We start from the raw sequence: 13783 nt of genomic DNA, 5'->3' as shown, positions 1-13783 counted from the left end.
ACAATACAGGGGCTTACACCCACCTACAGCTTCTTCCCATCCAGCTTAAAAAAAATATTTGGAGAATGCTGGATCTGTGGTATAGTAGAAAGCATTTGACAACATATAAGGCGGCCCAAAAAAACCTTCAGTCACATGCCCAAAAAATATGTTGTTATTTTTTTGCCACCTGCTTCTGCAGCCTTAGATAAAATGTCACTGTGTTAGGAAAGTATGCTGGTGGGCCCTTCTCCTTTGGTCGGTCCCATGATTCTACTGTGACCCCGCACATTCACATTGTGGAATACAAGCATCAAGGTATCGCTCAATGATCATTCTATTCATCTAACAATAAGGATTTCTATTATTGGTACTGGGAACTTTGTACATAAAGAGCATGCTCTCTGCTTCACAGGAAATGGAAGCTGGAAGCACAGACGGCCACCATAAGTATCTGTATCTTTAAGTTTGTTTCGACAATGGATTTCTTTAATCCCCTACACACTAACACTAGGAATTGATTAGAGAGCAATAATGAGTATAAAGCAATGCTGCCTACCAGAATCTGGAAAACCGAATAGAATGGTGTTTCATTGTCCAGGCTGATGGTCTCAGACCAGACTGTATTGCTCAGTTTTTGTGTGGTCTACAGAAAGGTTCCGGAGCTGCACTGCTTGCGGTTGTGCCTGGATCATAATTCATAAGCAGTTTGGCAGGTAAAACAGTAGACTTATTTTAGAAAGAGATCAGCTATAGCTACACACATATTTATCCCATGGTAGGTGTTCCTGACAAACCATAAGATGTTATTTCTTTGCAGGTAAATTGCTCATTGGCTTTTTAAAATTAAGTTTAATGCAACTACAGCTTGCAGGAATATTCCCTTTCAGCAGTCACAAGCTTTGAACTTAAAACAGTAAAGTGTGGCAGCAACGTTCTTTAAATCAGTGGTGTGCCAGACAATGTGTGAGGCCTCTGGCTCGAGATATAAAGAGACACCCTGCTCTCCAAATGGTACCTAACTTGTGGTTTACAGTGGAATTCCAGTAGTTTTTTATGTTGCCAAAATATCTCAGCATCAAATGAAAAGTCTAAATTCAGAGGAAGAATATTGAAATGGCAAACTAAGGGATGGTGATGGGACAACTTTAGAGCCTAAAGGCTGTGAATTTTATGCATCTGATGAATTTCCAATGGAATGATTATATCTGAAGTGAAGGCAAAGTGAAATCCAATCAACTGGTTTTAAAGCAATTGGACGTGGTGGTAAATCTCATTCCAAAGTCAAATTGTTGTGTCTTGTGAACAAATGATCAATTATATTTGGGATATCAGGATAACAATTGGAAAGCAAAATATACAAGTGTGTGCAATGTTTTGGGTCTTCTTACTGATTAATTACAGATTGGAAGGGCAATGGGATGGGTCAATTTAGCATATTGGCAGAGATTGTTGTATGTATCAGGGTTAAGGAACCTAGGCTAATCTTTACCTGGCACATATTTGGATGGTTGAAGTCAGAACAGGTGCCGGTAGTCTCCAACAGAGGTTTAGATTTTTTCACATTTGTGGTGCATTGCAAAAATGCACATTCTTTACCTTTTTTTATCTTTTAAGTTCAAAACATTAAAACAATCTATTCAAAGAAATAAGCTAGCAACACACTAAAAAGTCCAAACAAATGGACATGTGCCATTTTTGCAGTGCAGTGCATCACAAGCCAGGGTTACCCAAACCAAGTAATTGTGGGTTTGGGTATGTTGGAGCTGTGTTGCCTTAGCACATTGCGGCAATGATTAAAATGAATGGTGCGATGATGTGCATATTGTGAATTAATGTGTGTTGCACTAATGCAGTGTTTATTCGACCTTTCTAGCATGGGGGAATACTTGAATTAACTTTTAGGTCTTCAAGGAACCCCTTCTATAATTATTATATCCAAAGGTCACAGTATATTGGAGTCAGTTATACTAACCTGATAAGCACAGATTGCTTAATGCTCAAGGAACCCGTATCAAACTTCTGGAGGAACCTAGGTTGAAAACTTTGCACTAATTTATGCTTTACCATGCATCACAAAACATGTGTGTGGGCCCTTAGTAATCTTTTCCTGTTGTTAGGATCAAACAAGTGCCCAGCTTGTATTTATATTGTATTACTATTGGATGACTGATAATGTCTTCAGTGGTATATTTAGGCACATCATAATGATGGACCACCCTGTCTCTAGCAAAGTTATTTTCCAGTGAATGTGAATAAATAGAAAGGTTTGGTGAGAAAATTTATACACAGGGCGTTTGGTGGCAAGAGCAGAAATGAAAGGTAACTGATACCTGGCCCAAGCCCCAATATATTTTAAATGTGATTCTTGATAGAATTTCCAGTAACTAGCAAGACGTGCCCTGTTAAGTTTTATATACATTGCTCCACTAATAATGTTTAAATGGTTCCTAATAAATGTGTTGCCCAGAACAATATACGACACAAATGAACTATTCTTACGAAAGACTTGTAAATACTAGATTCGGAATTATAATGTCTTAATAGGAGATTGTTCCATTCACAATAATGGCATGCTTCCACTGTATTTTTATATTACTGTGCAGTAAAACATATGGCTTTTAGTTATTGTGAACAACTTTATTTGACTATTTTTTAAAGAGAAACCCTAAGAAATAGAAGGTTTACTGGCAGCATGTTTTTCCAGGTGGGTAGTTGGAAGGTGTCCAAGGTCCAGTTATCCATCTAGAACACTGTTTCTCAACCAGGGCTCCTCCAGAGGTTGCTAAAGGTTCCTTAAGCAATGAGCAATATTTCCCTCTCAAACTGACACCAGTGAGCTTTTTGGCTATCTTTCCAATAGCCTTATGGGTTTCTTCCCAATGGCCAGGAATGTAGGAGCCATTCTTCCTACTGACCACCACACAGTTATATTCCATGAGCTGTAGATATAGAAATTATAGCAGGGGTTACCCATGACTTGAAAGTTATTTTAAGGGTTTCCCCATGTTAAAAAGGTCAAGAAGGGGGTCAGCAGCAATTGGTCACATGATTAATATAGTCTGGGCCACAATAAAGTCGTCACTTAAAGAATGATCCTAAAGCTACGTACACACTTCCAATTATTATCGTTGGAAAACGAACGACGAACGATCCTGCACGATATCTACGAACGATCGTATAGCACCGATCCTGCACATAGAGATAACGACACGATCGTTCGTAGATATTGTACACACAATAGATACGATCGTTTGAGCGATAGAGGAACTATGTGCACGACAGGAAAGTGAACGAACTTTCGTTCATTACGCATGCTCAGCTCATGGACGATCAACGAACGACCGTACACACGAACGATGTTCAACGATCGTCGTCCAATCCGATCCGCCGGTCCGGTCGTTCGTTTACAACGACTTTCCTCGTTCGTCGGCGTCGTTGGTTACTTTTTTACGAACGATTTTTTGCCCAATCGATCGTTCGTCGTTCGATTGGAACGATAAAAATTGGAAGTGTGTACGCACCTTTACTCTTTCATGCTCTTGCTACTTAACCTGCTGCAAATCCTTCTCTAACACCCATTGCTGGTTCCTCTTCGCCTATTACTGGTGACTGTAGATCTGCTTTACTCTTACCATTTACCATCTATGTCCTTCCCCAATCTGATTACCCCTCCTGTGCATGCACCAGTTTTCCGCTCATGCTCTCAGGAGGATGAATACAATCTTCTCTTAGGGGAAGTCAATATATGCCATACATTACCCGATAATTTCATTAAAGTGGAAGGCCAGGGTATTTTGTGTGCTTTATGGTAACCTCTTGATCCCGCTGGTGCCATTGTTTAATTTGTGATTTCTTTGAATTGCCATCAACTCTTCTCAAGCTTCAGAAATATTGTCAGTACTCTGAAGCACATCTCCTAATTCCCAGGTTTGTGACATCACCCCACCAGCATTGATACCACTTTAGTTACTTGCAACCAGTCCACATGTACCAGCCATTGGGTAAGGGGTTGAGAGAGACCTCATATATTAAAAACAAAATTATGCCTATGACATTTTCATGCAGAGAATGCCTTAGCAATGGCTAGGTTTGTGTATCTTTTCCACAAAATAATGGCATATGCTTGCATTAACAAAACAATTTTAGTGTTAAGGATTCCCCTCATATTGTTGTTTTATTACCTGTTGATCCTTCTGTTAGATCCATTATTTTTCCATTTTTACCAGGCCAAGCTGTCCAGCAAAGCTAGTAGTCAGCCGGGTTGGGACAAACTATTGAGTGCTTATAGTGGTCAGCTGTTCTGTGTATGGTTTAAAGTGTTTTTTTATTTTATTTCTAAAAAAGTTGTAACTGCTTACATTTTTATTTTGGTTGTCATTTCAAAGTTCATTTAAAATGCCTATCAAAGATTACTCTGACCATGGGGTGACTCTGCTTTGCAAGTTCACTTGTGAATGAAAGGCATTTTTTACCTGTTAAAGAAATCAGAATAATAACGATGTGTTAGCAGGATGAACAATTACTACGACTATGTTATGCAGGAATTAAAAAAAATAAAACCTTATGTGTTATTGGTAGTGACAGAGTACAGTATGTATGCTGTTTTCAATTTTCCACTTTACCTGCGGGTGCAAATTTTACTGTTGCTCAAATTAACCTTATTGCTGTCCTTGTTTGAACTAAAACCAAATGACAATGGGAAAGTTATGAACCTATTGTCTACAAGACAATACAGACTGTGAAGGCTCTTACTTGTGGTATGTATTGTTTTTATGTTTATAATGCTGATAAATTCTGCCGCATTTCGCATAACATAGAAGAGTCACATCAATCCTTGGCCTTAATGCTTCCAACACACAAATATTTGGACCAAGATACCAGTACTGAAAAACAGCTTCTTACTGTTGATGTGTTAACGCTTTGACACAAAGGATTTACATTTTTTTCCTCCATTAGGAAAAAAGATTTTAATTTGATTATTACATTCGGTAAAATATTACTGTTTTTAGTATTGACAGTTTGATGCATTAGGCTCCTAGTAAGCTTACTGGAAGGAAAGGCATTGTAATTGTCAGATGCATAAAGAAGACATTGTTTAGAATGCAAATTCTATACATTTCAGTAAAATGAGAAATAAGATGTTTCTCATTACCGTTGATTTGTCTTTGTTTCTGTTTTTCGTTTTTTATTTGTCTATATGAGTAATATATGTCCTGACAGTTGTATAGTTTGTGTAGGCTCTTTGATGGGTACATCTGCTACTTGTCGTGCTGTTGAACACTTAGCTTTGTATGCAGTTGTATATCTCTTGCTACTTTGAACCTGTTTGTTCTTTGGCAATGTGCCGCCACGCACATTTATGAGTTATGAGGAACACTTGTATATATTTATATCGACAAAAAACATTTCTTTGCATTGTATTCTCAACATTCTTCCTTCATTGAAAGCAAAACCTATATAATCAATTCCTATTTCATTGGAAAGTATATCTCATAGGAAAGTAATTCAAAGTATATCTGGCGAAGATTAGGAGATTGATTGAAATGCAGTGCTGTGCTTGAAAGATATAAACCTCTATTCATGGGCCCCTTAAGAACCAGATGTTGGAACCAAGAATGGAATGAGTTCAATAATTCAAAGGCTGGTAATCATTCAGTAGGAATCTTTTTTCCCCTTGCATTGCAGTACCCACTCGGAGGCCCATATACAGCATTATTATCTGCAGGTCAGATGAGTAATGAACATAGGTAGCATTCAGGGCAATTAAACATTGTAACATCCATCCTCTGCACAGGTGTTGGGAATTAAATATAAACTGTGTTCAGATAATGTGATGAAATATACATGAGATGGCAGGAAAAGACATCTGCTTGTATTAAGTGTTCTGCGCAAGTGTAACTTTTACTAGTTTAGTATAAAGTTGATACCATCCAATACACAACCCCAAAAAACAAGCCCTTAACACTCATCCCACCCTAACACCTAATGTAACCCCTAAAAGAACCCTTAACATACCTTCCACTAGCCCATTTCCCCTTACTTAAGGCCTACCTTTGACCATATCATTTGACCTAAGCCTTGTTGTAAGCCTATCACTAACCTAGCCTACAAATTGATGGCTAGAACTAATCCCCATTCTTTCTTACTCTCAACATGTTCAAATATGAAATCCTCTGCATTACAAACAACCATTCCTGCAACAAATTCATGCAGTGCAGAGATCCGAAAGCCAAATGACCATGATCCAATGCACACTGAACCTGTTTTTGGGTTCACAGGGCTGGATGTACCAGGAATTGTGCAAGTTTCCTATCTGAATTAGAACAGGTTGAGTTGAGTTGGCTCTGGATTGTGGGTCCAGGACTGAACAGTTGCTCCTCTTATCCAACCTTAATCACATTTAAGATCATTCTGAAAAAAATAAATGATGACCTAAATATTTAAATCCTACATTATAGAACATTTTCTGAGTTGAGTGCATTGTACACTTGTCTCTCTTCCAGCAGAGTAAGAACAGTTTCATTCTGTAGAATATAACATTCTTTCTCACACATCTCCACCAAGAGCCAGATAAGATAGTCTTGCTTGTCTGTTTGCAATGCAGTACAGGCTTCTCACTAGATAACAGCATTATCAACCTGTGAGCAAATAGCTCTGACAGCTAGGCCTGCAGCTCTGAGCGTAGCGCTTTGTTGGCTGTCACCACCTGTCCCAGAAATGGCACAGTATCGGCCCACGGATGTGCCTGTCATAGAGGTGTGTAGAAAAAGAGGCAGGATAGTGTAAGGAATATCAGGTAGAAGGAAGGGTCTCTATATGAAAATTGGAAATGCAAAGGGTTAGGAAGGCAAGCAAATAAGGCTAATCATTAAAGAGGTCCATAATTTGAAAGCTGTGCCCAAAAACGGCAGATAGCAGACCAAGAATCTGACACCAGTATTGCTTGTGGTCTTCAAGTAGCTGATCTTTTCTGTATTACTGGCGTACCATGCTTTTTTCTACATTTGGTTCCAGTGTGGAGTTGACCATCTTGGTAGAGACAGGGAATTGCTTCCTCATGTTTGAATTACCCCCCTGATGACTGTGATAACCAATGCAGGAAAATTTAGGAAGTAGGAGGAATATTAGAGGAAGCACAGATCCATGTTCTAGAGTATGGGTAATCACAATAGGCCCTAAGTGTCAGGATAAGGATAATGCAAGGGATAGATAAAAGTGGTGACCCTTGATGCCTTTAGAATAATCACAAATACTTGCAGCAACCTAAAGTGCAATAAATACCTTTCATTCCCAGTTGATTTGCCAGAATACAAAAAGCTGAATTGGCATCCATGGTTTTTGTGTTTCAGCACCCAACCTGAGTGGTTGGCATATCTTCTTATGCACAGATGATACATGGAAGGCAAGTGGTCTGGAAACTCACTACTGTTTTCCGGCACCAAACATGGCCTTGAATTGTACTTAGCAACAGCACTGAGAACCCATTGACCGTATAATGACGACCAATTGAAAAATTCCAATGTTTCACATTCTTCTGCAAACCAACTTGTAATTTCTATGCAACTTTACCAAACAATTGTCCACACAATCTATGTAAAAATGTTCTCTCGTTTCCTTCACTTTAAAACAAAAATATTCCATTTATGTATTATTTTTTATTCAAGCTAGGAGTGTGTGCTTATCCTTGGATTCCAGACACAAAGCATGATATTTGTATTATCAAGTTCTTTTCTGTAATAAGCTCTTGCATATTCTTCAATAATCCATCATCATTATTAGGGTTATTAGCTCAAGGAGCAGAAGAATTGCCTTTGTTAATTAAATCATACAAACCTGGAGGACAAAAACATTATGTAATATAATAATTGTAGCTAGCAGGACATTGAGTTTTACCAATAGCTGTCTTTATTTCCTTGTGTTTACTAGTATCGTGCTGTGCTACTGTGTGTCAGGTCTCTGATTCGGAAAGTTTTATATGGTCATATTGGGCCTATGACAGGTGGTTCTTTTTTGGACCTCTGTGAGGTTGTGTAAATTGCCAATGCTTGCCTGGTTGGTGTTCTGATGCTCTGCCTTGGGTACCATGCCCAGTTAAACACCATTGGTAAGACCAACATTTGGGTAGCTTCATCAATTCATTTTTGAAGATATATATATATATATATATATATATATATATATATATATATATATATATATATATATATATATATATATATATATATATATATATATATATACATGTGCTGGTTTTGGAGCTTCCTTACCAAATAGTAATACCAAACCGTTAGGTTATTCATACCTACCAACTTTCTAAAATGTGAAAGATGGACAGGTTTTAGAGTGCCGGTAATGGACACACCTGCCCAGTTATGCCATACAAGAAGGTTAATACACCAAAAAAGAGTTTTTTGTAAGCTCTGCTTTACCTTTTAATGAAAAGAAGAATTCTTTAGTGTAGTATAGAAGTCTTGGTAATTTAATATTACATTCTTATGACATATACATAAGACCGGAATGAGAGACACCTGCAGGAAAAAGAATTGAATTCCAAATTGCATGGTCTGAGTTGCCAAAATTGTCAACCCTATAGCAATATTCTTGTTGTTTAAAATGTTGTTAGTGTTATTTGTAAGTGTAATTGATGTTTCTGTTAATGTTTCTGTCATTTACAAATAAATCCGTGTGGCAAATTGCAACATTCTTGGAACACAATGTCTCAGTGGTGTCAAAAGTCCAAAGCTTGGTAAATGTCCAGTGCACAGTTTTATATGAAAGATGCATTGCATTTATTTATTGACATTTTTCTATGTACATAGATTCCCTGGCCATGTCGTGACAAATATCTTTTTTTCTTTCAGTACAACCACAATGCCATCCAGTACAAGAGACATCGAAGGAGAGGAAACCCCGGATTCCTTGCTGTGGCTTCAGGATGGACAGGATGACATGTACGTGGAGATATCAAGCGTACAAAGCAGTGCAGCCACCAAATACATCTCTACACTTTTTGTGGCCTTATTTGCCTCATTAACTCTATGTATCGTCACATATTTGAGGACTATATCCTGACACCGCCTGCTCCGGATCAAGCCACCACTTTTACCTTTAGATAATCCTGCCTTTGACTTTGGATTATTTAGCAAATGGAGGACAATGGAACTCTAGTACAATTCATGACAGCTTCAATAGTAATGTGCAGGAAAGAAGAGGAAAAAGAGTTGCTTCTAGCATCAGACACTCATCAATACACAGTAAAAAGCACCACTTTGCATACCAAACCAGTATTTAAAGGACTGCAGTTTATCCATATAATGGAGACTAGTTGTGGAGGTCTGAAGAATAAAACAGAAGTCATTCATTGTTCTCTTTTACAGAAACCCGTTACTCAGGGGTGGAGTTAAGCAAATCCAGAGCCTAGACACCTCCTGTTTTTTCAATATTGCTTTTACTTTCCAACAAATTTTCAGCATGCCTTTCCTTTCAACAGATGAAGGTGGAACAGGTGCTTCTTCAGTGCTGCAACTATATTGATAGGTGTCATTCAAAAGGCATATGAGAGTCTTTTATGTTGGCACTATGATATCACATATTACAGACCAAGATGTCAAAAGCAACAGAATGTGAGTGTAAAATTATTAAAGTGTTGGAACTAGGGAGGAGGGACACTTTTTAGTCTAAAATTTGTAGATCGGTGTTTCTCTGCCAGGGATCCTCCAGAGGTTGCTAGGGGTTCCTTGAGCAGTTTTTTACTTCAGGTTAGTTTAAGTGGCACCATAAATCTTTTTGGTTATCTTCCCACTGGCCAGCAATGTGTTCTTTTTGCCGACCACCACTCCAATGTACTGTGAGCTGTGGACATAGTAATTGTACAAGGCGTTCCCTGAAAGTTATTTCAAAGGTTCCCCATGTAAAAAAAGGTTGAGAAAGGCTGATGTAGGTAAATGATGAACCCCTGTCACTCCCCAATTTTGTGGACCATAAAAAATAATATGCAAAAAATGATTGGTAAATCAACAATTGCTTTTTTACAACAAATTTTTCTATATATTCGCTTTTCAAAATAGCAAATCTAGAGGCAGAATAAAATGTTTAGGGAAAATTAACACTTTGTAATAGACAAACATTCAGTTTTTATGTATATATATATATATCCACCAAAAGGGGGAAAAAACTCACAAGGAAAGAGAGACAGAGTCCATGAAAATCAGGAAGAATTGGGATATATGAAAGTGACCCCATTGTACAGTGTAGCAGCCTACTTTTATGATCACCTACTGGAAGTTCTCCTTTTGGTTTGGAACAAAATCTGAGCATCAAGATGGTAATTAAGAGTAAAGAATTGTGCTTGTTGTGTCCATAGCCCAACTGTAGCATCACCCTTCATTACACCATACAGGGAGGAGAAGAGGGGGCAAGGTACTATTCATGATGTGCCCGCCCCACTACACCCCAGCCTATGTGTCACTCAAAGGGTGACGTCATGATACCAGAACCCACTCACTCTCCCATTGTGGTTGTGTTTAGAGAGACAACCTGCCCACCACCCTGAGCCTGGAATTCCCAACGGGAGATATGGTACAGGGCTCTGGCTGGTGCACCCCCCCAAAGGGGTCCTTCTCCTGACCCTGCAGGGGGGTGGACCGGCCAGAGCTGCGGACTACCAAAGAATTCTTTGCAAAAAAGGAATGCCCATTCCTGAAAAAAGTGAGAGCACGTTCCCACCCGTGCCTGCCCAACTACACCTCTGCTTGGCACAATAAGAGAAAACATATGCAGTGTATCTACATTTGTAGAAATATTACCTGCTAATCTTGCAAGGAACCTAGCTGGCAAGACAGTGCCTTTTCTGTCCCCAAACACTAACCAGTGTTGTTACCCCTGCGCAGAAGAAGTCATCTCCATAACATAATGGAATGTGATGAGCAATCCAACCAAGGATATCTGGGCAGGGCTGATATCACTATTTGGGTTTCAGTCCTGCAATGGCTTTGTGTTGTCAGCTCAAACAGGAAGTTCTTTTTCTGCATCCAAAGTGTTTTGCTTGAGTGATTTTCATATATTCCAGATAAACTGAATATAGCCAAAAAGGAAATAGAGAACAAATGTTACAGTCTGCTGTTTGATAAAAGGAAGAAAGAAATAAGTGTTGGTTTTTTAAATAATACAGTAAAAGCTATTAACTTCAGTGTCAACATTTTCTAAGGGAATTGATGTTATATATTTATTCCATTTTAGCCATTTAGTTCTCCCAGGCTCTGCAGCTTTCAGTCCAAATGTGTTGCTTTTATTTTCCTCTGCAATGTTCACTGATATTATTTCAATAGATTTGATTATATCTTCATTGGCACTATTGGAGCCATGCAAACGCTTTACAACTTGTTGCCGGTATTGAATGACATTTAACATGAAATGATCTAAATTCTCATAAAAGTATCCCTGATGTTATAAGTAATGAAGTAGGAGTGTGTGTCAGGGGCCTAAATAGATCTTAAGTGGGACTTTCCACCTTCTTTTGTTATCAAAATACATTTATAACAACTGGATTACAGTTTAATGGGCCTTTTTGGTTAATGATCTATATGCTGCACAGCATTTGGAGAAATGTCCTCAACATCCTATGGCAAGTGGTACCAATTTGTGGCAATATATTATATACATCGAAAGCTACCATGGTGCAGTTGGCATATTACTGACTCATGCACGCTGGAAAGTCAACATTAGTATGGCAAGTTGGCCTTCTAAAGCATGGACCTTTTTACTCCAAACATCCAATCTACAGGAGAATTTGGAAAATACAGAAGATCTCCTGGAGGTTATTAAATAACTGAATTCATTTGTTGAGTGGTGACCCATACACAGAAAGGAATAATAGGAAATGATTTATGCAGAGAAGGCAGAGCATTTATTTATTTCGGTTTATTTATTTGAGTCTTTGGGTGATGCTTTAATGGTGATACCAACACTGACAACAATTCACCAACGAAAGGACCTCTACAACACCATATTACTGTTACTGTTACTCTCTCACTGAGGCAGTATGATGTTTTGACCCCCAATTTTAAGGGATTAAGGTTCTTCAGCAGAAGAACCTTTCAAGAACTAGCTCTCCAGCGGGATCAGGAGAAGGAACCCACTGGGGGCGCACCAGCCAGAACCACGGACCATGTCCCCGTACAGATCGCAGGCTCCCTGGACACAATCCGGCCACTCTCCCATAACAGGCTCAGATCTGCGATGGCAGAGTGGGTGGGTTCCGGTATCATGACGTCACTCTGGAGGAAGTATCTTCCTCTGTGAGTGACATCCGGCTCCCCGCACATGCGAAGTCTGGAGCCGGAAAATTTAAAGGTTGGTAACCAGTGTTCCAAAGCATGGACCTGTTTTCACTCCAAACATCTAACCTGCAGAAGAATATACAAAACATCCCCAGGAGGTGATTAGATATCTGAATTTAGTTTATCTCAACACTTTTTTAATTGGTGACTCATACACGTAAAGAATAATATAATCTGCCAAATGTAGAGGGGGTACTGCATTCATTTATGAAAAAGCTTTGCAGCCTAAGGGTCATGCCGTGGTGGCGATTCCATACCTGGTAACATTTCGCCAGCAAAAAGACCTCTAGGAAACTACTTAACTTCTTCAATGGTGTTGCTCTTTCACTGATGAAGGCAATAGGATGGTTTGACCCTCATTGTTACAGGACCAAGGTTTCCCTACTGAGAAACCTTGCAAGAAGCAACTCTTGAATATGGAAGGTGTTGGTTGCAGCTCATTAAATCTGCCACTGAAGAGGTATTGGCAGGAGAACCGGTGGTGGGACATGACCTTAGCGCCACCATATGGTGGCAGCTCCAAATACAACACTGGCAGGAACTAACAATTTAGTGAAGTGGTGTTCATAAATGTATTACTTATTTTTCCTTTTTTAAAATAACAAGTTGTTTTTCACACATTACATTAAAAACATAACCTGACATTTTCTCATGTAGGTGGCTTGTGCAGTGTCAGAGCAATGCTTCTAAATGTCTAACCCAGGAAGAATTACAATGTATAGATTCAATGTATAGTTTTCTATTACAATTACGATGATTTTCAGGCCTTTATCAGTGCTGGAAGGTTACGTTTATTTCACAATGCAATCTCATATATATTGTCTTAACATCTTCTTTTTCTAGAAGGATCATTATTTCCCATAGTGCTATGGGGCTATGTACATTACTTTGTGTTCATACAGAAAAAAATGTATTTATTCTTGTTGTTTTTTTTGTGTACAATAACAATTCTATAGTAGTGCCTTAAATACCTAAATTAAAATTTTATATGACTTTATTGCACAAGTTTATCAAACGGAAACACATCCAAAATTAATGTTGTTTTATACAAAGACTTAAGATATCTATGTGTATAAATAAACAGATTATTGTCTGATCGAACTGTTTCTTTGCTGCGTCTTTTTTAAAATTGCAGTGTTTTTAATATATAAGATTCCCAGGAAATATTTTAAACTGTTGAAGTATAATAAATATAAACTCCAATTTCATTAGAATATATTCTTCAATATTCCCAAACATGACAAATCCACATTTTGTGCATTAAATGTCTATGCAGTGACAACAGCATTGTCCTGCATATAGCATGGGCAGGGAGCAGAGCTGTGGGAGGGGCCTTACAACTCCACCTACTACAGGCATCCTGCAGAAGACTACAGGGGGCAGATACCAGACCAGTCATCTCGCACAAAAAGAAAGAGCAGCACTGACCTGGTCTTTATTATAGGAAGCTTCTTCACAGGGTA

General features: G+C 38.5%; 1 protein-coding gene across 1 annotated transcript in view; it reads left to right on the top strand.

Annotated features, from left to right (window-relative positions):
* TRABD2B (TraB domain containing 2B) overlaps positions 1-13415 on the top strand; it is a 179652-nt gene extending 166237 nt beyond the window's left edge. The window contains exon 7 of the mRNA XM_072419605.1: positions 8844-13415. Within this exon, the coding sequence (XP_072275706.1) occupies positions 8844-9054 (211 nt within the window). The 3' untranslated portion in view covers positions 9055-13415. The remainder of the gene's footprint in view (positions 1-8843) is intronic.
* Positions 13416-13783: the final 368 nt, after the last annotated feature.

The sequence above is a fragment of the Pyxicephalus adspersus genome, chromosome 8, assembly GCF_032062135.1.
Source record: "Pyxicephalus adspersus chromosome 8, UCB_Pads_2.0, whole genome shotgun sequence".
In the NCBI taxonomy this organism is placed as follows: Eukaryota; Metazoa; Chordata; class Amphibia; order Anura; family Pyxicephalidae; genus Pyxicephalus; species Pyxicephalus adspersus.
The sequence above is the reverse complement of the archived record's forward strand: the minus strand, read 5'-3'. Positions and strand labels throughout refer to the sequence as shown.